The 24,309-nt window shown below is 47.7% G+C and overlaps 1 protein-coding gene across 6 annotated transcripts in view; it reads left to right on the forward strand.

Annotated features, from left to right (window-relative positions):
• TNN (tenascin N) overlaps window positions 1-22,023 on the forward strand; it is a 69,299-nt gene extending 47,276 nt beyond the window's left edge. For 4 of the 6 annotated variants that reach the window (XM_021063658.1, XM_021063663.1, XM_021063661.1 and 1 more), the window contains 8 exons: window positions 1,052-1,315; window positions 3,649-3,779; window positions 5,010-5,142; window positions 5,601-5,752; window positions 9,814-9,910; window positions 10,773-10,940; window positions 18,865-19,028; window positions 21,092-22,023. In XM_021063658.1, coding sequence (XP_020919317.1) covers window positions 1,052-1,315; window positions 3,649-3,779; window positions 5,010-5,142; window positions 5,601-5,752; window positions 9,814-9,910; window positions 10,773-10,940; window positions 18,865-19,028; window positions 21,092-21,232 — 1,250 coding nt within the window. In that variant the 3' untranslated portion in view covers window positions 21,233-22,023. The remainder of the gene's footprint in view (window positions 1-1,051; window positions 1,316-3,648; window positions 3,780-5,009; window positions 5,143-5,600; window positions 5,753-9,813; window positions 9,911-10,772; window positions 10,941-18,864; window positions 19,029-21,091) is intronic. The other 2 variants (XM_021063660.1, XM_021063664.1) reach the window with 1 other exon arrangement.

Raw genomic sequence — 24,309 nt, forward strand, 5'->3', positions numbered from 1 at the left:
TTCGGCAATATGAAATCGTGGGTGCCCCAGACAAGCAGTTGGTGTGCTGTAGAAAATGCCACACTTCACTGAGTTGAGGGGTGATGGGAGGTGAGGAGTGAAGCTGAGATGTGCAGACGAGTCTCCTGAGAACTCTGTCCGTTAGGGTGCAGAGGGATGAGAGATCCTAGAGCTTGTTTGTCTGGGAACAGTGCAAGAGGAGGGGAGACGGGTGATGCAGGAGAAAGAGGGTAAATGAGAGGGAACAATGTCCTTGAGAAGGTGGGAGGGCTCAAAATTTAGAGCAAAGAGGGTCTAGTTTTTTTTTTTTACATTTTTAAAAAATTGAAGTATAGTTGATTTACAATATTGTGCCAATTTCTGCTGTACAGCAAAGTGACCCAATCATACACATATATACCTTCCTTTTCTTATATTATCTTCCATCATCGTTTATCCCAAGAGATTGGATATAGTTCCCTGTGCTGTGCAGCGGGACCTCATTGCTTGTCCATTCAAACTGTGATAGTCTGTATCTACCCCCCCCACACACTCCCCGTTTATTCCCCTACCGACCCACCCCCTTGGAAACAAGTCTGTTCTCTACGGCTGTGAGTCTGTTTCTGTTTGGAGGGCCCAGGTTTTAACACAAGAAAACAGCAGAAACTTGGATGCGTCATTTCATTTCTCTGGGTCTCCCTTCTCCTCCTCTTTTATAGAAGACAAGAAAGTTGGAAGATGGGACTGCTCAGCTCTCAAATTCTGTGAAACAAAATAACTAGATACCACCACGGCGATAACAAAAGGGATTGTTTTGGTTGCCATTTGCGTGGCTTATCTTGTTGCTCAGGAGATTTTTATTTCATTTTTGTGGGAACTAGAAGCAGAGAAAATTTCCATGTTGATTAACTTGCAGAGAATCTCATTCCTTCCAGTCTCAATATGCTGGGGCTTGTTTCCCTGGAGAATGTTTTCAGTGGAATTGGATCATTGATAAAGATAACGTGTATGGTGATGGGGTGCTGAGATGTCCTCCCAGGGCTCTAAAATTCAGCCTTTCCTTTTACAAAAGAAATTGACAGCCCCCAAAACCTGGTGACCACCCGGGTAACAGAGAACACGGCCACCGTCTCCTGGGACCCGGTGCAGGCCGTCATCGACAGGTACCTGGTGCGCTACACCTCTGCTGATGGAGACACCAGGGAGGTGCCAGTGGGGAAGGAGCAGAGCAGCACCGTCCTGATGGGCCTGAGGCCAGGCGTGGAGTACACGGTCCACGTGTGGGCCCAGAAGGGGGACCGGGAGAGCAGGAAGGCCGACACCACAGCCCTGACAGGTACTGTGGGGGACGAGGACATTGAACCCTTCACACCTATCAGGAGACTGTCTTCTTGCATATCCCCGGCTCTGGTGGGGAGCAGAGGGAACAGTTTTTTTTCACCAGAAGGCATTCTTCAAAGGGGCTCCCTTTCCACCTTTTGGAGGTAATACGTTGACATGACTGTTCAGATGAAGATGAAAGAGTGTAGAGGAGAGGTGTGACATCAGACTAGAGTGACTCCTTCAAGATGGTTCTGCACAGGTAGCCTCCCTTCCCACCCCTTCCCCCAGCCCAGCTCCCAGGCTCTGGAGGTGAGAACTTGCTCGGGCCTCAGCTCCACTTTGGAGAAGAGGGAAGCAAGGCGCCTCTTCTGCTTCTGTCACCAGACTGGGGACAATGGTAGAGCATCTCCCTGCCCTCACTGTCCCTCTCCAGTGGGTGACCAAAAGGGCCTGGACCTCTTGTATTGTATATGTGTGATGAGGCCTCTGGCCTCGGTGAGTGTCATAAGCATCAGGCCTCAGGGGGACCTGAGAGCATCACTGAGCCCACCCTGATGTCTGTGGGCCTCTTTAGACAGTCTGGGCAAGGCCTGGCCATCCGCCATGTGGCTGAGGACACCAAGTATGGCCACTGGAGTTAGAAGTGCCTTACGTAGGCCGGTGGCTACAGCTCCGATTCGACCCCTAGCCTGGGAACCTCCATATGCCGCGGGAGCGGCCCAAGAAATAGCAACAACAACAACAACAAAAGACAAAAAGACAAAAAAGACAAAAAATTTAAAAAAAAAAAGAAGTGCCTTGAATGTCTTTATTATTTTTATTAGTTACAGTTAACAGAAGTTTTTGATCAACAAAGTAATACATGCATATAGTAAAAATTTCCAAACTAAACAAAGATGTGTTGAAAGAAAAGCTATTTTCCACATCCCAGGCTCCCTAATACCCAGTGCTGCTCTCCCGAGGCAACCAGCATCTTCCTCCTCCCTTCTCCCCTCCCCTGCCCCCTCCCTTCCCATTCCTCATATTCCTTTCTTCTCTCTTCTTTATCTTCTCTTTGCTTCACTTTCTCCACTTTTAAAGTCAATAATATTTTATCCTTCAGCTTTGTAGAAATGTGGAAATAACTTAAGATAGACATCTCTTTTTTTTTTTTTGTCTTTTGTCTTTTGTTGTTGTTGTTGTTGTTGTTGTTGTTGTTGTTGTTGCTATTTCTTGGGCCGCTCCCGCGGCATATGGAGGTTCCCAGGCTAGGGGTTGAATCGGAGCTGTAGCCACCGGCCTACGCCAGAGCCACAGCAATTCGGGATCCGAGCCGCGTCTGCAACCTACACCACAGCTCACGGCAACGCCGGATCGTTAACCCACTGAGCAAGGGCAGGGACTGAACCCGCAACCTCATGGTCCTAGTTGGATTCGTTAACCACTGCGCCACGACGGGAACTCCAAGATAGACATCTCAAGTCCAGAACCCCGGGGATGGGCGGGCAGTCCAAGAGGTGGCAGAAGCCGGCTTAAGATATTTAAAGAGTTAAGGTTTTGCTTTAATTTTGCAGGCAGGAAATCCAGTTTTTCCATGTGATGGATGGAATAAAATCCATACCAGATGTTGCGCTTTAGAATGTCACACCAAGCTGATATTACAGAAACCCCAAATTTGTCAAAACATCCTAATTCAAAACAACAGCTGCCTGATTCCTATTAAAATGACTGCAATCCAGTTCTCAGTTGAAATGCTACTGGGTCGAAAATAGCCTGGAGACATCTTTTTTGGAAACTTCTAAATTAAAATCACCTTCTATGATAATGATTTTTCAAAATGGAAATTTCCATTCATATCTTGTTTGGTTACAAAAAATGAGCCGTCTGACCAGTTATTGTGGTGCCGAGTAGAATTTCTGCGGCGCTTTTGTTTTCCGGGTCTGTGGTACACACGTGCACTCACACTTTCCCTCTGGTGTTTAGCGGGCAGGTGCATAGGATCCAGAAGAAATCTCTGCTTTTCCCATACCTCTCCTACCTTTTTTTCCTTTCTCTCCTCCTTTGCACCAGCACCTCCCCCACTCCCTTGTTCTGTACAGGGTATGCCTTGAAGGCTGCCTACTTAGTTATGTGATAAGCAACCTAATTGGCCCCCATTTTCCCTAAATTTCTCAGTGAATTTAGGGTCAGGCTCCTTCCCGAGGGCTGTATGTAAAGTCTTGGGTGGTTTCCCAAGGCCAGGCATGGGGGCGCCCATCTGGTCTTCTGGTCGTCTTTCCCCGGAAGCGTGTGCCGAGTGCCCCTGGTTTGTGAGTGCACTTATCTCACTTCCTTAGAAATGATAATGACTTGATGTTTTATCTACAGACATTGACCCTCCCCAAAACCTTCGTCCGTCTTCTGTAACACAGTCTAGTGGGGTATTGACCTGGAAACCCCCATCTGCTCAGATCGATGGCTATATTCTGACCTACCAATTCCCAGATGGCACTGTCAAGGTACGGGACAGACACTCCTTGTCTTTTTCCTTCTGCCCCCACCCACCCCTCCCTTGGGCCAACCAGCTCATAACTGGTCCCCTGGCACCCTGCTGATAAAGGCATTGATCCTTATTGATCATCTGCTGTGTTCAAGGGACAAAAATCCTTTTGAACAACATATACGTGGTCTCATTTTATGGGACTGATCTTTGTGCCTTCTCCTTCCCAGCTGACTGTCATGGTTTTTTGTTTTTGTTTGTCTTTAGGGCTGCACCTGGGGCATATGGAAATTCCCAGGCTAGGGGTCAGGTTGGAGCTGCAGCTGCCGGCCTATACCACAGCCACAGCAATGCCAGATCCAAGCCGCATCTGTGACCTGCACCACAGCTCATGGCAACGCTGGATCCTTAACCCACTGAGCAGGGCCAGGGATTGAACCCGCCTCCTCATGGATACTAGTCAGGCTCATTACCACTGAGCCACAACAGGAACTCCCTGCCCCATGTTATTTTATTGTTTGTCTACCCCAATGAATGTTAGCTCCATGAGGACAGGAAATTTTTGTCTGTTTTGCCTATCCTTGTATCTAAAGTGCTTGGAATTTAGCATGTGGTTGGTGGTCATTAAATATTTATTGGATAAACTGATTAACTCTTATTTTAAGAGTGGAATCTGAAGGCCAGCACATTTTTGTAACTTACACCAGTGGAAAATTATTATTCTCTCTTCTTGGCAAGGAGGGAGGAAGGAAAGAAGGAAGGGTCCTTTGATTTATTCATTATCTCAGTTAATGCTATGGCAGTCTCTCTAGGAAGTTGGCCCTGTGTTTATGGAGGGAGTAAGACAGATCCAGAAGAAAGGTTATGGAAAAACCAACCATCTTTCTAGCCCACAGATATCAATGGCCAGCTTCACCTTCCCTATTAACTTCTCAGCCTGGTGTTGCCAGCCTGTTGCTGCCAGCGGTGGGTGTGGTTGGTGCCCCAGCATGTGTCTAGGGGGCAGAGGTCACCAAGGAGGCCCAGTGGATGCTCCCCCAGCGGCAGTGCTGGTTCCAAATAGAGTTCCCAGTAGTGCCATGGGGAGAGGCTGGGACCTGCTGGGGTTCTGGATTGCCACCGAGCCCTCAAAGAAACCGAACTCTACCTTCCGAGAAAGCTTCTGTTGTTAGTACCAGGGAATGCTGTTGACACCAGGGTGCAGGGGGTGATACAGGAATGACGGTCTACTGTCTCCTTTGTTTGGTAGGAGGTGCAGCTTGGACGAGGGGACCAGAGGTTTGAGTTGCAAGGCCTTGAGCAGGGTGTCACCCTACCTGTCTCCTTGGTTGCCTTTAAGGGTGATCGCCGTAGCAGGAGTATATCCACCACCCTTTCCACAGGTAATGTTGGTTCCTGCACTCTGAACCAGAATGCAGTGGAGGACACGCACTGGAGGAGCCCCAAAAGCTGCCCAAGGAAGAGCACGTGTTTTAGGGTTATGGGTTATGGATTTCTTTAGACATGGGGAAATGGAAATGGGGTTATGGTTCAAAAGAAATCCATCCTATAGTAGAGTCACTAAAGAAGGGAATGAAATGGAGTGTTATTTGCAGAGGGGTGGGGGTTGGGTCAGAGGAGGAAGTGATGTGAACTTGACCTTGTTTCTAGTACATTTGGAGGGTTTGATGAGAGCAGAGTGAGTGAGAAAAATAAGATGGAAGTGAAGAGTTGGAAGAAGCAAAGTGGTAGGAGGTTCCAAAGTAATTTCTCAACAAAATAAATTATCTTAAAATGGGGAACTAGCCCCATTCCCCTCCTCCCTGTCCCTAACGACACTATCTCTCTGCCTGGCTCCCAGTTGGTGCCCGTTTTCCACACCCTTCGGACTGCAGTCAAGTTCAGCAGAACAGCAATGTCGCCAGTGGCCTCTACACCATCTACCTGCACGGGGACGCCAGCCGGCCCCTGCAGGTGTACTGTGACATGGACACGGATGGAGGTGGCTGGATTGTGAGTCATGCAGAGCCCTCGGCAGTGTCTTGCTTCTCATCCCAGGAAGCTCAGTTTCTTCTCTATCTCTGGGAAAGGGGAGCTTTGGTGGCTTGTAGCTTTTTTTGGAGAGATCCCACCCCACTGCAAGAATGGGGCCCCAAAAACTTCACTCCTGGGATAGAGTAGGCCTCATAAACTAAGGCTGATGGTTGGGAAGGTGTGTAGTTTTATTGCTATCTATTAATGTCATTTATGCTGCGTTACCTGCATTTCACTCTCATAAACATGACCTTCACAAAAGCTATAGAGTAAAATCGAGGGATTCCTACTTTATAGGTAAGTAAGTTGAAGCCCAGAAGGAGAGGTGCCTTGGCTAAGTCACCTGAGTTAATAACAAAGTTGGGACCAGATTTTAGGACTCCAGCCTCCTGGGTCATTGGTTTTCCCAATGGGTCATCTCAGGCCATCCAAGATGGAAACCCACGACTTCTTTGGGGGCTCAGTCCTCTGAATTGGAGGCCATTGTCCAAGTTCTGCATCCTGGCTCCACAGTACAGAGAAGAGCCCTTGGAACTTTGATATGAAGGGTTAAAACCTGAAAGAGGGAAGCTTGGCAATGTTCTGATCATCCCTCTGTGTGGAAATTTTATTCTCTTGGGCCATTGTCTGCTTAAACCGCATGGCACCTTCTTTGATTGCATCTGCTTGATCCAATTATATGAGAGTTTCAATCTGAACTTTCCATCTTCCCCACCCCCTGTGCTTGAACAGAGGGAGGCTCTCAATGCCCCCAACCAGCCTGCAGCCCTGCCCGCTGTGCTTCCGCCACACACTGTGGGGAGGAGAAAGCGTGATCTCATGAGCCCAGACTCTTCATTTACACATTCACTCAGGGGCCTGCGAAACCAAAGACTCTTGAGCAGCCTCGAATAAAATGATACCATCTGATAAGCAGCAGAGAAGAAAAAACATATTATCCACACAGCTGCAGCTGATGGCTGAAAGGCAGGAATGGGATCAGATGGGGGAAATTCATGATTGATTTATAAAAATAATGGGACAGAATGCAACATGGGAGGCCTTCCCCTTGACCAGGCTCATGAGGCCGTACCTGCAGCTTCTCATCATCACCACTGTAACTCCAGCCATCTGTCCCTTCAGGCTTAAAGCCAGTTCCCAGCCTTTGTGCTCATTGTCAACCACTGGCAGGATGTTTGTACTTTTTGAAAACCGGCCTCACACAGGGAAGGAGATGGGGGCGAAGGACAACCTTTAGAAAGAGACCTACTAGTCTGTCAGCCTGGGAACACCCATGATTGTTTTCCCACAAATATTTATTGAGTGCCTTCTATGTGTCAGATAGGTGCAAGAACCAGCAGTGAACCAGATACAAATCCCTGACCTCAAGGAGCTTGCTTTCTTGTGTTGTCCGCTTACCAGAACACAGAGGTTGCTCCAGAAATAACCAAATCCCTCTGGGTTCTAACCTTCGCCAGTCCCCCTGCCCTGCCAAGTCACATTTTCTGATTCAGATTCCTGAAAATAATACATGACCAGAGATTCTGTAGGGTTCTCCTCAAAGTCCCCACACTCCAGAAAACATAAGGAGTCCTGAAAACTTCTCCACCATATCTTTTACTGACAAGTTCCATGTTTTGGAGGGTTGGAGAGTCTTCTGTCACTGAAAGATGATCTTAGGTATATTGCTCTTGTAAACTGAGCTTCTCAACTCCTTTTAAGGAAGTTCTTCTCCATCCCAGGCAGCAAGAACCCTCTTTGATTGACAGGCCAGAAGAACTCTGCCTGAGGTAATGGAGGCTGTGGGTAGGAGACTGGAATGAAGGCCATCCGGAAACACTTGAGTGTCTCAAATATTTCCATCTTTGTTTTCCAGCTTGCACATCTTAAGGACTGCATTAGAGGCTCTTTCCACAGACATTTAAATGAGGTTTTCATTTTTCACTCCTGATTTAGTCATTCAGACCTGAGTGAGCTCTCCAGTGCAATGAAGCTCTGCAGTGTAGAACCAGACCAAAAGAGAATTTTTTTTTTCCTCCTTTGAGACTTATTTGCTCAGGGGCTTCTGTTTTCCCATGTCGTTCATTGTTAAGTATTCACCTCTTAGAAGGGAATGGACTAGATTCTGAGTGAGTCAGTTAGGGCTGTCTGATCAAGATGTACAAATGATCCCCATGGGTCAGTTCATTTGGAATTTGATATAATGAAGTGCACACTAACATTTACTGTGTTATAATAATACCTTATTCTGTTTGTCTGCACTGGACTCTGTCTTCCGTACTTTATGATTTATCGTGATTAATGATCTTGCTAAAAAGCCTTGAGTTAAGAGAATGACATGCGGGCTATTAACATCTTGATCTAATGGTTTAGAGAAGTGAGGCTTGTCAAGGTTAACTAACTTGCCCAAGGACACTGCTAGTAAGCAGAGAGCTGGGTCTAAATAGTTGTACAAAGAGCATCAGAATCCTTTTTTGGTGGGGGAGGGTTCCCTAGCCAAGCTGAATCATTAATGAAACAAACAAACTAATTAAAAATGCCTGGGCACTTTGTTGATTAACTGGAGATGGAGACCAAATGCCTTTGTAAAGCATCTGTCCTAGGAGGGCAGGGTCAGATCTGAGCTGACCCTAGAGTGTAACTAATTACTTTAGTGGGAATGGAATTTGACGCAGTGCATGTGGAACCAAACGTTGGTGCTCACGGCTGCCCTAGGATTCCACTGTCCACCATCCAGGAGTGGTCCAGGGAAGGGACTAGAATTGGCATCGTGCTAGGCAATTAACTCTCAGCCTCAGAATCTTAAGACATGTTTTTTGACCCATAGGCTCCGAGGAGCTGGTGTTTTCAAACTCAAAATGATTGTTACATAAGTGAAGAAATGGTCCTTGACTTCTCACTAGCATTTGAAGAAGCACACCTTCTTCTCCTGGTCTTGGGGACTCCACAGTTTCCTAGTTGTCTGTCACGTCGCCAGTTGCTCCTTTCCCTCCCTGATAACTCATCCTGCTCCATGGGGCTCATATATCTTGGGGTCCATAAGGCTTCGTTCTAGGCCACTTTCTCTTTTCGGTTCCTGTTTTCCTCCCAGGCAGTCTGATCCTTTCCAGTGGCTGCATCTTCCTCTCGATGTCCTGGTGGCTCTCTATGTTCATTAGGATGGAAAGGGCTATATTGCAGTAGCAAATCAGCACCAAATTCAGATGATTTAACCCATAAAATGTTTTGTTTTTGTTTTTGCCCTGGTGTGATGTGGGAGCTCTATCCCCAGACCAGGGCTCAAACTGGGGCCACAGCCGTGAAAGCGCCGAGTCCTAACTGCTAGACCACCAGAGAACTCCCCATAAAAGCTTTTTTTTTTTTTTTTCTTTCTCACATGCGCAAAGTCTTCTGTGGATTTGGCAGTCACTTCTAAGTGGTGACTCAGAGATTCAGGCTGATGCCAGCTTGTGGCACTGCCTTGTCAATAAGTGGCCTTCACAGTGGCACTGTGGCCCAGGGCAGTGGGGGAGCATAGAGCCCCCCGGCCCTGCACCCGTGTTCCCGCTTACAGCCTTTTGACTCTAGAACAAGTCACATGGTTCCAGCTTAACGGCAAGAAAGGCCGAGAAAGAAGATCTTTCTGTGTTCCGGGGGAGGGGAAAGTGGAATGGGACGTGCCAAACACCGAGATCCTTGCTAAGTCCGGTCTGGCTGTCTCCCGAGAACTCCAGCCCTTACATTCAGCTGCTCTGATGGTGTCTCCTTCACCAGGATATCTCAGGAGTCACTCACACTTGCCAGGTCCCCAGATGAGCCCCTGTTGCACCCATAGAACCTGTCTTCTCTCAGAGCCCCTTGCTCAGCCAGCAGTTGAGTGAATAGCCATCAGCATTGTGAGCTCAAACCACAAGAAGCAGTCTTGACTTCCTCCTCTCTCTCTCGATTCCACTTCTAGTCCATCGCCACCACTGTCAGCATTACCTTCTGTCTTCAGGGCAGCCCCCGGTCCACACTGCTGTCCTCTTTCACCCCGTCATGCTGCTCAGGTGTGTCTGTGACATGTCCATCTCCCTCCTCAGGTCTTCCAGAGGCGGAACACCGGGCAGCTGGACTTCTTCAAGCGCTGGCGGACCTATGTGGAAGGCTTCGGGGACCCCATGAAGGAGTTCTGGCTTGGTAGGACCTTTGAGCATCCACGAAGGCTGGGTTGTAGAGGGGAGATTTTCCCCTGAAAAGGTGGTCAGGGAGCTTGAGGGGGCTCACCCATTCAGAAGAGCTCTAAGCTGCACTCCGAGGAACCTGCCAGCCAGGAGGTTAGCGAAGCCGTGTCCCTGGGAGGGTCCTTGTGTGCTCTGGGCGTGTGAGAGGGCAGGACTGTCACAGGTAGGTGGGCTTTATGCTGCACCTAAGCCCCACACAATCTGCCTGGAGCCTGAGCTTTTTAGAATCCACAGGAGAAGAAAAATATTTGATGGGGATTCTGGGCTCTCCTTGGGAGGTCACACCAGAACCTGAAATTCTGCCAGTAATGCCAGTCATTATGGCATTGTGTTCCCCTGTTTCCTTCTGCTCTCTTCTGGAGCAGATATTCAAAGGGAATGAAATAGCCAAAAGCATCAATTGGGAAATGAAGAATTAAAAAAATCGTAACCTGAAAACTCAGCGTCTGGTAGAGTAGATGATGCTTGTGGTTTGCTTGGTACAAAACTCCCTTCAGTGACCTGAGTGTCAGTGTTTGGACTCCCTTCCAACTGGGGAGGTAAGTGGATGATAGCTAGAACTGGCCTGCTTGAGAGGGAGGAGTCAGTGGGGCCACCCCACGATGGTCCCCCACTGCTCCCTCCCAGAGGACTTGGTCTCCACACTCATAAGCATGACTGTGCCAAAGAAATAAGGAAGGAGAAAAGGAGCCGCCCCCCAAATAGACAATGTGGGTGGGGAGGCCCCCATTAGCAGAGGAGTTAAAGGCTAAGGCAGCTTTGGGGTCGCACTCACATACACTGGCAGGTGAGTTACTGGAATTTCATTTCTTACTTAGGACTCGACAAGCTGCACAACCTCACCACAGGCACGCCTACCCGGTACGAGGTGAGAGTGGACCTCCAGACGGCCAATGAATCTGCCTTTGCCATATATGACTTCTTCCAAGTGGCCTCCAGCAAGGAGCGGTACAGGCTCACGGTCGGGAAATACCGAGGCACCGCAGGTAGGACAGCACATTCCCTTCCTGCCAGGTCCTCCTGCAGAGAGTGTCTGAGGATCCACCTGCCACCTGCCACGGGTCTGGGGTGGAATAGTGTTCTGAGAAGGTGGATGTCCACAGGGCAGTTGGGACCCCACTCCCTGCAAGAGTTGGGGGTAAACATAATCGTTACAGCAAGGAGTTCCCGTTGTGGTGCAGTGGTTAACGAATCCGACTAGGAACCATGAAGTTGCAGGTTCGATCCCTGGCCTTGCTCAGTGGGTTAAGGATCCAGCATTGCCGTGACACAGCTTGGATCCTGCGTTGCTGGGGCTCTGGCGTAGGCCAGTGGCTATGGCTCGATTGGACCCCTAGCCTGGGAACCTCCATTTGCTGTGGGAGCAGCCCTAGAAAAGGCCAAAAAAAAAAAAAAAAAAAAAAGACAAACAGAATCATTACAGCAATCTTTGACCATCATAAAATGGAACTTCTCTGTATGTTACATACGGACCCCTTCCCAGTAAAATCTCTCCCCTTATACCCCCCCCCCATTTGGGCTGTTGTGCATTAGCTGATGAACCCACATTCTGGGTGATTTCCTGGAGTCTGCTCACTTCTCATTTGGCTTCAGCAGTGTGACTGCCATTCTTGGAGAATAGACATGTGGTTGGTGAGGGGAAAGGGGAGGAGTGGGCTGGACCGGGAATTTGGGGTAATAGATACAAACTATTGCCTTTGGAATGATGAGCAATGGGATCCTGCTGTATAGCCCTGGGAACTACATCTAATCACTTATGATGAAGCATGATAATGTGAGAAAAAGAATATATATATGTATCTGTGACTGGGTTACCTTGCTATACAGTAGAAAATTGACAGAACACTGTAAACCAGCCAAACACCAGATACAGCAATGTGTGTGTGTGTTTGTGGGTGCATTTTTGTTTTTGTTTTTCTTTTTAGGGTAGCACCTGTGGCATATGGAAGTTCCCATGCTAGGGGTTGAATAGGAGCTATAGTTGCTGGCATACATCCTAGCCTTAGCAATGCCAGATGTGAGCCACAGCTGCAACCTATACCACAGCTCACAGCAATGCCAGATCCTTAACCCACTGAGCAAGGCCAGGGATCGAACCCACGTCCTCATGGATACTAGTCAGGTTCATTACTGCTGAGCCACAATGGGAATTCCTGTGGGTGTATATTATTTAAATTTTTGCAATACTTTGTCGTAAATAAAGACAGAAGAATGAAAGTGCTGATTCAAGGAAGTATAGGTCTCATTAATGCCACACAACTGTGACAACACAGAAATGAGCAGTTCAGCTGGAAGTGGGGGAACGTTCGCCTGGATTAGCTGCTTGTTGGATTTAAGCCAGTTGGTGGTGTGTTCAGTTGTAAAGGAAAGTACAAAATTAAGCAATGTGACGGAAACACTGGAATTATATTGCTGAGTATTTTATTTGAGGCGATATGGGTTATTGTTTTAAATACTGTATTTTAAACCTATATTTATGGTCTTTAAATCCTAACAGGTTGCTGTGGTGTTTGGCTTTGCATGTTTTTGACTTTGCTGAAACGATGTAGGAATGTGTACCAGCCAAACTGACCGTCTAAGACATGGTCACTCCCTTAGACTCACATGTAAAGAGATAAATAATAATATAACTTCTGCAAAGAATCAAGTAAGTGGTAAGGAGAATAAGGCGCTACAGGAGTGTGGAGAGCTGGGTACAGTGAGGACCTAGGCGATGGTTGGCTCTGAAAAGGTGCAGCTCAGATGGCAGGAAAGGGAGGGGCTCTCCCCAGGCCCGGGGGAGTCCAGGGGTGAGCAGAAGCGAGGAAATTGGGGTGTACCGTTGAAGCCTTGCAGGCCTGCTCAAAATTGTCCACTCGAGAAGCCCCTGATGGCAGAGGACTATGAAGAGACACGCCAGAGTGTCTGGGGCCTTGACTGGAAGTGGCCAACTGCCAATGCAAGATTTCTTTCAGGTCTTTTAATTTTTTTAAAAAAATCACTTGAGTTTTGCGTTTGCTGCTTTTTCCCAAGTGCTTAGCATGGAGCCTGGTGCAGAATGGATGAATTTGAAAGGTGATCTTGTAGGAGTTCCCTGGTGGTGCAGCAGGTTAAGGACCTGCTGTTGTCACTGCAGCAGCCAGGGTCGCTGCTGTGGTGCAGGTTCTACCCCTGGCCTGGGAACTTCCACATGTTGTGGGCGCAGCCAAATAATAATAAAAATAAAAGGCAGTATTGCTAGTATGACCTTTCTCTATAATCTTATGGATGTCTTATATTGTAAAGAATAGCCTTTGAACCCAAATAGCTTTCAGAGGTTCAGTACAAGGGTGAGTTTGGTGACATGGGAAGAGACAAACCTACCAGAGGGGTAGGAACCTACCAGAGTATGAAGGATTTAGGCAACAAACATGGTAACTGTTCAGGGGTTCTGATAGGGTTTGAGGGAGGAGAAGAGTGTGTAAAACTTTTTTTTTTTTTATCTTTTTAGGGATGCATCCACAGCATATGGAAGTTTCCAGGTCAAATCAGAGCTGCAGTTGCTGGCCTACACCACAGCCACAGCAACACGGGATCCAAGCCGTGTCTGCGACTACACTGCAGCTCATGGCAACCCTGGATCATTTAACACACTGAGCGAGGCTAGGATTGAACCCTGTCCTCTTGGATACTTGTCGGGTTCGTTACCACTAAGTCACAATGGGAACTACCCCCCACCCTTTTTTTAATTTATGGGAAAACAGTCCTTGGGGAAAAAAACCACTGCAGCTCAAAGAGCCTGCACTGCTTTAGGTACTGTCCCTTCTTTCCTCACTGGTCCTGGTCTCCATAGGCTGGAACAGGCTGGGCAACTATTTTCTACTGTAGAAAATATAATATAAAACACAAAAAATCAGGCAGGGGAAAAAGTCAGTTAAAATACAATTGGGAGGAGTTCCCTGGTGGCTCAGTGGGTTAAGGACCAGGCATTGTCACTGCTGTGGTGTGGGTTCGATTTCTGGCCTGGGAACTAACTTCCACATGCCATGGTGCATCCATGGCAACTGAGAAACACAGATGGACATTCAGATGATTATAAGGATATTAACTGGAGAAAGGGGATTTAAAGGTGCCCTTTTGTAGGTCTCAGCACACTGCTTACCCTTGCCCTCCCCCGAGCTGTGGCTAAAATCAGATGGCTTTGGATCTCCTGGCCAGTAGGTGGAAGGGGTATGTGCATTGCAATCTCCATTATACCTGTCAGTGAAAAAAACTACTCAATGGTCGGTTTAAAAAGGAAAAGAAAAATTTTATTCAAGCCAACCTGAGGATGATAGCCCCGGTGGCAGTCTTTCAGAAAGCTCTGAGGACTGTTCTGCCTGTTAGAGGACAAAGCACAGTTATATAAGTTTTCGAGACAAAGAATCATATGTCAAATGATGTATTATTGACAGTTTACACACTCCAGAGCTACGCAAAGTGGTGGGGTCAGGAGTCATCATGGCCCTTTGATGAGATTAAGAGGGAGCATTATCTCCAAAGGAGGTTTGGTTCCCATGGATGCCTAGTACCCACTAAAAGGGAGGGAAGAGGCCTGATGGGCAAAGATGAATTTTATTTAAAAATTTTTCTTGGAGTTCCCATCGTGGCTCAGCAGGTTAAGAACCTGAGTAGTATCCATGAGGTTGTAGGTTTGATCCCTGGCCTTGGTCAGTGGGTTAAGGATCCAGCATTGCTGTGGCTGTGGTGTAGGTCAGCAATTGCAGCTCTGATTTGACCCGCAGCCTGGGAATTTCCATGTGCTGCAAGTGCAGCCCTAAAGAGGAAAAAAAAGGTTTTTTTTTTGGTCTTGCCATAAAACATGACCTTTATCATCAGACCCCATGGGCCTCCCCCTGCTCTGGTCTCAGTCCACGTGGCAAATACCTAGGCATCTATACCTGGTCACATGACTGCTCATTCCTTTTCTTTCCAATACCCTGTTCACTCTTGACCATGGTCATCTGTCATCTTCCTTTCCCAGGGTGAAGAACCCCATCTTCAGAGACCCCATTCCTGGGACCTCCCCAGCCAAGATAGGGGGTCAAGCTCTTTCCTTGGCACCTATACCCACATCTCTTCCTGAAACCTGGTGCCCTCACCAGCCTCCTGCTGGGCCCGCACTCAGGCCTGCCCTCCCTCTATTATTCAAAGGTACCTTTTCTGAGGCCTGTCTTAATCCAGTAAATGAACTGATGCTAATGGGAAAATGAGTGAAAAGGAGTCAACATATTCGTGAATTACTGTGATTCTCCTCCAGGGGACTCAGTTCGCATTTTAACTGTGGTTAGGGGATAATTCCCATTCTAAGGTTGTTCGGGCCAATGGTGCTGATCAGTGGAGGATGTATTTTTTAATAGGAAGCCTTGGGAACCTTTGAATTCACGCAGCATTTAGGCAACTGTCTAGTCTTCCCCTGTGTACTATCATTCTCACTTTTAAATTCCGAATTGCAGTGGTGGGGTGAGTGGAGTTTTAGCTTTCCTCCTATATGCTTATTGGTCCCTGAGGAGGATTTTGAAATTTAGGAAGCTTCTGGCTACTCATGTCCTCAATGATGAGCTACGGTTTAGAGGACATGGCGTTCACATCGAAGGTGAATGTTTTTTGATATCTCTGGGCACGTGCGGCTCTCCCAGCTTTTAACTCTGTTGTAGCTCTGATTAGAACTAGAGAAGTACAGCTCTGGTGGAGAAGTCTGGTTTTAGACTCTGCCCCAGCTCAGACTCTGTCCAGGTGGGCTCTCAGCCTTTGCTTCTACCAGCATCAAATCAGAAAGCCCATTGTTCCTCCCTGAAGGAAACTCCTGCAAGGCAGTGCCGTGTAACTTGCTTTCTGAGTCTGCGTCTTGGAGTGAGACAGGTCGGACATCCTGTGAACTCTTACTTTCCAGATGCTGCTCTTCGCTTATTTGGAGATTCTAATGGGAACATAAACAGGTAGACGCTCGGAGCGGTGTGGAGGGATTTATGGGCCAACCGATCGTTGACAGCCGATTTCAGGTCCCACCTGCTGGAGATGCAGAGCTGCTCAAGCCAGGCTGGGTCCACTCCTTGGGGGCACTTGGAAATGTGACTGAGAAATGCTACCAGCCTTCAGTGGGCTGGGACCATAGATGCCAAATACCTAGGTGAAGCGTTGTTCCAAAATGCCAGGCCCTTCCTACTTTGGAGTGGATTTTTAAGTACTGGCACTTAAAAGAAGAGGGAAAACACTGTGGAGCACCTGGACAAAGGAGGAAGCTAGAGATGGCACAAGTCACTCTCTCATTGGCTCATTCGTGGTCCCGGGATAGAACTAGACACATGGTCCCATGCCTCCAGGCCATTTATAGGGGGTGTGATATTAGTGGCTTCTCCTGGCCTGAGATGCCTCAGCGGGGTCATCTGTCCTGTCTCGGGAAGTGCTAGAGAAGAAGAGTTGGTCCCAGAGTGGTGTTTCAATGAGATGCATGCTGACCAGCTCAGCTGCCCCACCCCTGGGGCTTGGATTCAGAGCTTGTTAGGGATCTGCCACCAGCTCCTCTCACCCACTACCGAGGAGAATGAACCTCCCACCCAAGCCATTAGAGCAGACGGACACTTATCTCCCATCAGTGTGTTCTCCTAAAACTCCCGTAGAAGGGAGGGAGCCTAATCACCTTTTTTACTTTATCTTCCTTAGGGAGATAAGCTTAATAAATCAGAACACTGTCTCAGCCAGGGCCTGATGACCAAAGAAAAGTTAGTTTTGATTTATGAGCACACTTACTATCTAGACTCTGAACATCAGTGTGGCTTCAGTTTCTAGAAAGTAGAAAATCTATCTGCAGGGAAAAAAACTCCTACACTCCGGCCACAACCTGTTTGGCCTTTCTTTATTCCAGTGCCCAAGGTTAGACAACCACAAACAAATCTTTAAGAGCCTCTGCCCAGATTCTTAGATAACAGCTCTGGGAACTACATGTGCACTTAGGTAAGTTGGGCTCATTGAAAGTGTTACTGAGGGAGCCATTGTGTGTTATTTTGAGCCGTAGGGATCTGTCTGCAGGAAATCGGAAGAGAGGAAGAAATGTATGTGAATGAAGTTCTCCCTTCTTTGGAGAAAATTATTGGGGGCGGAGTGGTTTTGCTGTGTCTTAGGGGCCCAGGCGTGAAGGAGCCACTGTTTGTACCCCCAAGTCAGAAGGACATGCTGGGACTTTCCCTTTACACAATGTGTTGTCAACCTTTATATATCTGCCCCCAGCCACCCATAACTAAGTTATTGAGAGCAAGGACCTCTGCCTGTCTTCCCAGAGTCTAGCATGGTGCTGGGCCATAGAAGGTGTACCTGATGTTTCTGGATTGAATGAATGAAGTTGCAGGACGGAAGTTCTCAAACATTAGTTGGCAGCAGTAGGGCTTACGATCATCTGAAGGCCTTGTTAAAGCACAGACTACAGAATACAGCCCTAGAGCTTCTGATTCAGTAGGTCTGGGGTGGGCCCGAGAATGTGCATTTCTAACAAGTTCCCAGGTGATGGTGATGCTGCCGGTCCAGGGACCGAACCTGGAGAACCATTGATGTAGATGGTTGGAGACGACAGACAGCTCGCTTCCGCTAGCATAATGGAAGCCAGCTGTTGAAATAAGGACGCCACAGAGGAATCGGCATCTCAGGAAGAACTCTGGGCTTGGAATCTCAGGTCGGAGAATTGAGCCCTGGCTCTGCTGCTGCTTGTGAACTGTGGGACCATGACAAACCCCTGGAGTCTAACTTTTGTGTGTTTGTTTCCTCATGGGATTAAGAGTTGCCTGACCCACCCCTCAGGCTTGTTGTGGGCACCAGACAAGAATGTAGGTGTGAAGGTGATGGGTAACTCAGAGATCAGATTAAATGGAAGTATTGTTATTGTAGGAGCCAAACTTGATGGACTCCTACAATGAGTCCGAATTGCCTTTTATGAGCTGAATTTAAAAGTCAGTTTATAAAAGGATGACAGATATGGTGGAGAAATAATAGAATAATTAAAGCTGGTTTCTAGAGAGGATGTAATGAAGCACTTAATTGCACCTGTGTGCCCAGATGGGCTGTGGAAGATCAGGTGTGTGTGTTAAGAGGGCGTGTGGGAGGATTAATAAGGAGACTCTTCTTATTAAGAAGAGTCAAGCTGGGCTTTGAGGAATGGTGAAGATTTGGATTGATGAAGGGCAGAGCGAAACCGGTGAGCTGAGGCATGGAAGGTGGACCCCCCCTACAATGGACGTAGAGGCTTGCCACAGGGCCAGTGGGCTACGAGATGGTGCAAAGCGTACAGTCAAGTAACATGCCAGCAAGGCCAGGAGGAGTAATTCGCCTCCCTGTGGGAGGAAGTAGGATGTTAGGTATGAGATGATGAGATGGATGCTTAGGCTTTGGAAGGGCTAGGAAGGCTGTTGTGTTCACAGAGGCCTGGAGAGATAAGAACAGGCCCCAGTGGCAGCCATGGGAGCAGGGGTGTGTGAGTGATCTGCAGAGGGAATGGCCCCTGACGGGTACGGCAGGAACGTCAGACATGTCTCCCAGGTTCCCAGTCTGGGTGACCGGGAGGATGCTCAAGCGGAGACGGAGCACGGGAAGGGCGTTAGCTGTGTGAGAGGGTCAGGTACTGTGGGTCTGTGGAGATGTTTGGTTTTGGATCCTTGGATATTTTGCTGTGAAGCCTCTAAGTGCAAAAGCTATTAAAGCTATTGGAGAGACAGCCTGAAGTTTGGGTGACAGGCGAGGAAAGCGAATTCGTTCGTCTGTATCGTGTTCTCATTTTGGTGATCTTGAGAAGAAGGTGCCTCCTGGTGGATCCCTGGCATTTTCATGCCCGGAGATTGTCCTGTGAGTCCTCTTTTGGGCTAGAGTATGATCACGCCCTCGGGGGTGAAACTTGGGTTCACCTGTCTCCCCTCTTCGCTCTCACAGGTGACGCGCTTACCTACCACAATGGATGGAAGTTTACAACCTTTGACAGAGACAACGATATCGCCCTCAGCAACTGTGCGCTGACACATCACGGTGGCTGGTGGTACAAGAACTGCCACTTGGCCAACCCCAATGGCAGATATGGGGAGACCAAGCATAGTGAGGTAGGTGACAGGTGAACATCTTTCTTTGTCCCATATTCCGTTCCCAGAATGCCACCCTCCAGGCTGGTTTGGCTGCCTTACCCCTCCCAATGCCAATAGTCAGGGCAGGAGGGCTGTTCCTCCAGGCTTCATGGCCTTGAGGTCAAGGCCCTCCTGGCCCATTTGCAAAAGCCCCTTCCCACTGGTGCTGTACTTTTACTCACTGCAGGCGTGGGACTCAGGCTGCCCATTGCTTCACAGAGATGATACGGGTCACACACCGTCTCACTTTACAAGTTCACACATGGACTGTCTAGGTCAGCTTGAGCTGCTATAACAAAATACGATAGGCTGGGTGGCTTAAAAAACAGACATTTATTTGTCATGGTTCTAGAGGCTGGGAAGTCCTAGATCAAGTTCCCAGCAGATTCAGTTCCTGATGAGAGCTCTCTTTCTCCTCGTGGATGGCTACCTTTTCACTGTGTCCTCACTTAGTGGAGAGAGAGAGAGGGCTCCGGTCTGTCTTCCTCTTCTTATAAGGGCACTAATCCACCATGGGTGACCTAGGCTTATGATGGCATCTAACCCTAATTACCTCCCGAACACCCCACCTCCAGATACTATTATGTTGGGGGTTAGGGCTTCAATATATGGATTTTGGCGGTGGGGGGGGGCACAGACACTTCATAACAGACACTTGAGAATTCTTTCTAGTTGTTCTCCCACTTAAACCAGAGCTATTTTTCTCAGTCCTTTGATGACAGGGAAAATGAAGTTTTCTGCCTTAGGTCAGACCCACTCTTGGATTCGAATCATCCAGAGCCACCCAGAGTCTGCCCAGGATGCTATGCTAAATCGTGCTCTCCATTTCAGGAGTGTGCACAAGGGCCAAGAGGTCTTAACGGCTCCTCATTCCTCCCTTGCTCTGAACTTTCCTATCAGTGATTTCCCAAACCTCCATGCCCCGTGAACATCATCTTGACTCCTCACCAGCCATGGGGCCTGTCTCGATCTGCTTCTGGAAAATTGCATCTTTGTTCCAACTCAGCATTAATTCATCCCCTCCGTGAACTGTCAGAGTTTCCTTCTTGGGTTTCTAATTTCCTATCCAGGGTCTTGATCCCAGCCTTCAGGGAGTCACCTCTTCCCTAACACCCTCCTGGTACCAATGTGACTGTAAATATTAGTACATCTAACTTTCAGGTATGTTCCAATTCCTTAGGTCCTGACCAGGCAGCAGGGACTCCCAATCCTTATGTGATTTTTTTCAAAGGCAAGACGAAATTTGCCCCCAGGGAAGCCAAAGAGGGTGGGCCCATGAATCATGGTGGCAGCATGTGGGCTGACTCAGGGAAGCCTGTGATCAGAGATCGGATATTTGAAATGAGCAGCCAGCGTGCCCTAAACCATCCCCATATTTGCTAATAAAAGACATTCATCTGGTTAATGTGCTTTTCACAGTCTGCAAGGCATTTAGCTTCTTGTTTATTATTTACCTCACAAATTAAAATACATAAAATTGGTCACTTGGGCTCTTTATTGGCCAGGTTGCAAGGTTATTAAGTGAATTAAATATTATTGCACTCACCAGTCAAAAGTCATAAAATGAAATTTAGTTTTCAGCAGGCTATTTGTTACCCCAGAGCTAATATCTAAACAGTCTAAATTGAAAATGATTTTACACAATTGGCCAATTAATATGTTTATTTTTGCCTTTAATTTTTTGGAAATGAGGAAGAGTAAGGCAATGGTAATTTGCTCATTGCTGGCCAGGTTGACTGGATATTATCTTTGCCGCTGCTCTGGCCACACCCACCTCTTGGGCAAACATCCCCTTACTCCAACCACAGGGGCTTCTTAGACATCAGCCTGTCTAACCTCAGCTGCCCAGCAGAGGGCGCAAGCTTCTAGATTCCACCCTCACTTCCTTTCTATAACCACCCCAGTCATGGGTCTCTTTTTCTCTCCCCTAAGCAGAGAGGGTGTGGTTTCCTTTGCAGATAAGCATCCTTTTGTACCATAACGTACCCCGCCTCCCCCAAGCGCCTCTTCTTAATGTTAGCTTGTTTGTTTATTTAACCTAGGGGGTGAATTGGGAGCCCTGGAAAGGACACGAATTCTCCATTCCTTTTGTGGAGTTGAAGATTCGCCCCCATGGCTACAGTGGGGAGCATGTCCTGGGCAGAAAGAAGCGGACACTAGGAGAAAGTTCGAGAACATTTTGATGGCCCATTTGCGCACTCATCGCTGGAGAGGAGAGAGAGGAGACCAGCCTGGAGTTTGGACCGCATAAGCATGGGGTGGGGTGGTAGTGCTGACTGGTTAAGGGAAGTTTGAGAGTTGCTCACAGCCTCTGACATCTGAGATTAGATAATCTGCAGGACAAAGCATGTCACCAGGCTTCCAACCCTAGAGCTTACCTCTCTGTCACCGGCAATTTTGTCCACCTACATTGGGGGCCTGAAAACGCAAAAGTAGTTGCACAGTGTGATGGGAAAGACAGCACTGGGACTGCAAGGTTTTCTGGTCTATCTTCAATAACAAATACATGGGATTAGGAGGAAAAGTAAAAAATATCTAGTACTTCACTCATTGGAAATCTGTGGAAATTGGTATAATCACACACACACACACACACACACACACACACATAATTTAAAGCTCTGCTAATACAAATCTTCTGTCTAAGAAGAAGCACCAAAGAGGTTTTCTTTGATGACAAGGGGCTGACGTAGCTGAAGTTTACCTCCCATTACCACTGGGTTTTGAGGAAAAAGGCATAAATCTTCCCTAAAAAAAAAAAAAAAAAAATTGCTGGTGTTAATGAGGAAGGATAAAGCGAACTAAGAGGAACCAAGAGGGGTTCGAATTTTGCCAAGTCCTGACTGGTGACCGACATGCTGGAGCCCCTGCTTTCACGTTACTGCTGTTTTCCTTGCCCCCTCTCCGGCCATCTGCATAATCACTTCCAAGGTCTGCATATGTTGTGAATAAATTCTCACTTATTTCAACTTTACATAGTTTGACTGTCTTGGTCATTGCTCCCTCCCCAGGACTCTTTTCTGTGACTCCCCTTCACGTCCCCACGTCTTCAGCCTCCCTCCCCTCCCCAGCCCCCCAACTCTTCTCAGACCCTGCAAGTGCTCAGCACCAGAGGCTTATTATTTGAACAGACACTTGGCAATGTCACATCCTTTTGGCTTATTTCCCCATCCCTTTGGAAGCCCTTTTCTGTAGCAAAGTCAGGGACCATTGAAGTAACTTAAATTCCTATCCAAGAAAAGAAAATAATAAACCACTTGATTAAGAAAAATTTGCCTTGTGTTATTTCCCCCACCTAAGTGCACTTGAATTCTAAATTTAACCTAAGTGCAAGCGAAGGTACCGTTTGTTCATTGTAATGGAATTTGGTTGGCTGAGGCCTCTTACTGGCATGATGGCAAATTTGGAGCCAGGAGAAGGGAGTGAATGGGGAGGAAGATAAATAACCCTAAAAAGCTGCGGTCCTCCTCCAGGAAGTGGGTTCTCTAGGTTTAACCTCTGGCTGAATGCTGAGCCATACTCGAAACAGTGTTTGTCAACCTTGAAAATTTTCAGCATCCCTGTGGCCCCCTACACACTTGCACCGAGCAATAGCTTGGTAACCACTTGATCTGATGAGGGGTGGTCTGGATGACATGGGGTGTCAGTGTTGGGGGTGAGTGTCTCATTGATTGAGAATTTAAGTGTCTGCCTGCTTACCAGGCAGTGTCTGGGCACTGGGGAGACAAGGTGAGCTCACAGACGTGAGCAAGCCAGACACAGTGCTTGCACTACTGGAGTGTGTGTGCTGTCATTTTTTCACTCATTCACTCATTCATTCAGCAAATATTAAGCCCTATTATGTGCTGGGTTCTACGCTAAGCCCTGCTGCCTTGGAAGTGAATCATACACAAGCTTCCTGCCCTCGTGCTTATAGTCTGTTGGTGGAGACTGACAATAAACCACAGATACACATTCAATTCTCAGATGTGCTAAGTGCTACTAAAGAAAAACATAGTATGATTAAGAGAAGGAGGTGGAGATGGGTGGCAGAAGTAGGGGACTCCACGGCCGTCTCTGAGGAGTAGATGTTTGCAGAGACTGGATGTCTTTAGTCTTGATCTGGCTTCCTCAGGGCCAGAGCCTGGCTAATTTCCTTGTGCATTTTAAACGTCCTTTTGCACAGCTTCTCAGCTCTGAGGCTTCTCCTCCACTGTTTGCACGTAGAGCCCGCACCTTGGTGGCTCAAGAGCCCTGTCCTCATTCCAGCGTGTGCAGGCTTTTTTTTTCTTTTTTTTTTTAAGAAAAGAAAGGCCTCCTTTGCAAAGTGGCTCAGACCCCGAAATGATTCTGAGGGGGGTGGGAGTGATGGTGGGTAGTGTTTGCCTTATGTAACCCTGTTTGGGTGTCAGTCCTACCTGGCGAAGCAGGATCGCTGGGCCCCAGCCCTTGTGACTCAGCAGCTCTGGGCCAGGGGCTGCTGCTGCCTGGGTGACTGCTCACGCTCTGAGGGGCTCTGGCAGAGGGGGGCAGAGGTGGGCAGAGGAGGCCACCCACCGCTGGCCTGTGTGCTCAGGAGGCATCTGTGATGGCAGCGGCACAGCCCTGTGTTCACCGACCCTGGTATTTTTCCACTGCTGGCCAAGGAGAGGGCCTGTGGGAAACTGGAGTTGTTTCCTGCATTCTTTTACCTGTGAGATCCTTGCTGCCCTGAAGGGACACAGCAGGAAAAAAAAAAAAAAAAAAAAAAAAAAAAAAAAAAAAAACCCTCAGTTGACCCTTCAAGGATTCCACTGGGGCAGAGAAGGAAGTGGAGAGAAGTTCATTTTCAAAGGATGTTTATCTGACTGAAGAGAACATTCCAGACCTAAACCTCCATGCCTAGCTTCATCTTAACATGAGCAGTTCTGGCTGCTCCTGCTCTGGTTGCTGAATATAATAAGCCTTGGGAATAGATTGCTGGATAGACCCACTTTTCCAAAGGACACTTAGAGCCAGGTGATGAGCTGTCAGTTTTTTTCTTTTTAAATCTTGCTTTTTTCCTTTTTTTTTTTTTTTTTTTTTAATTTTTTTGCCATACCTGTGGCATGTAGAAGGTCCTAGGCCAGGGATCCAACCCCTGCCACAGCTTCAACCTGAGTAGCAGCAGTGACAACGCCAGATCCTTAACCCCCTGTGCCACAAGAGAATTCTGAACCATCAGGGTTTTGAAGCTTAAGGGACAATTCCTACCTGTTAGGACGAACCAAAGGAAAAAAAAAAAAAGCTGTCATGGAAGGAA

Source organism: Sus scrofa, chromosome 9 (genome assembly GCF_000003025.6).
Source record: "Sus scrofa isolate TJ Tabasco breed Duroc chromosome 9, Sscrofa11.1, whole genome shotgun sequence".
Classification (NCBI taxonomy): domain Eukaryota; kingdom Metazoa; phylum Chordata; class Mammalia; order Artiodactyla; family Suidae; genus Sus; species Sus scrofa.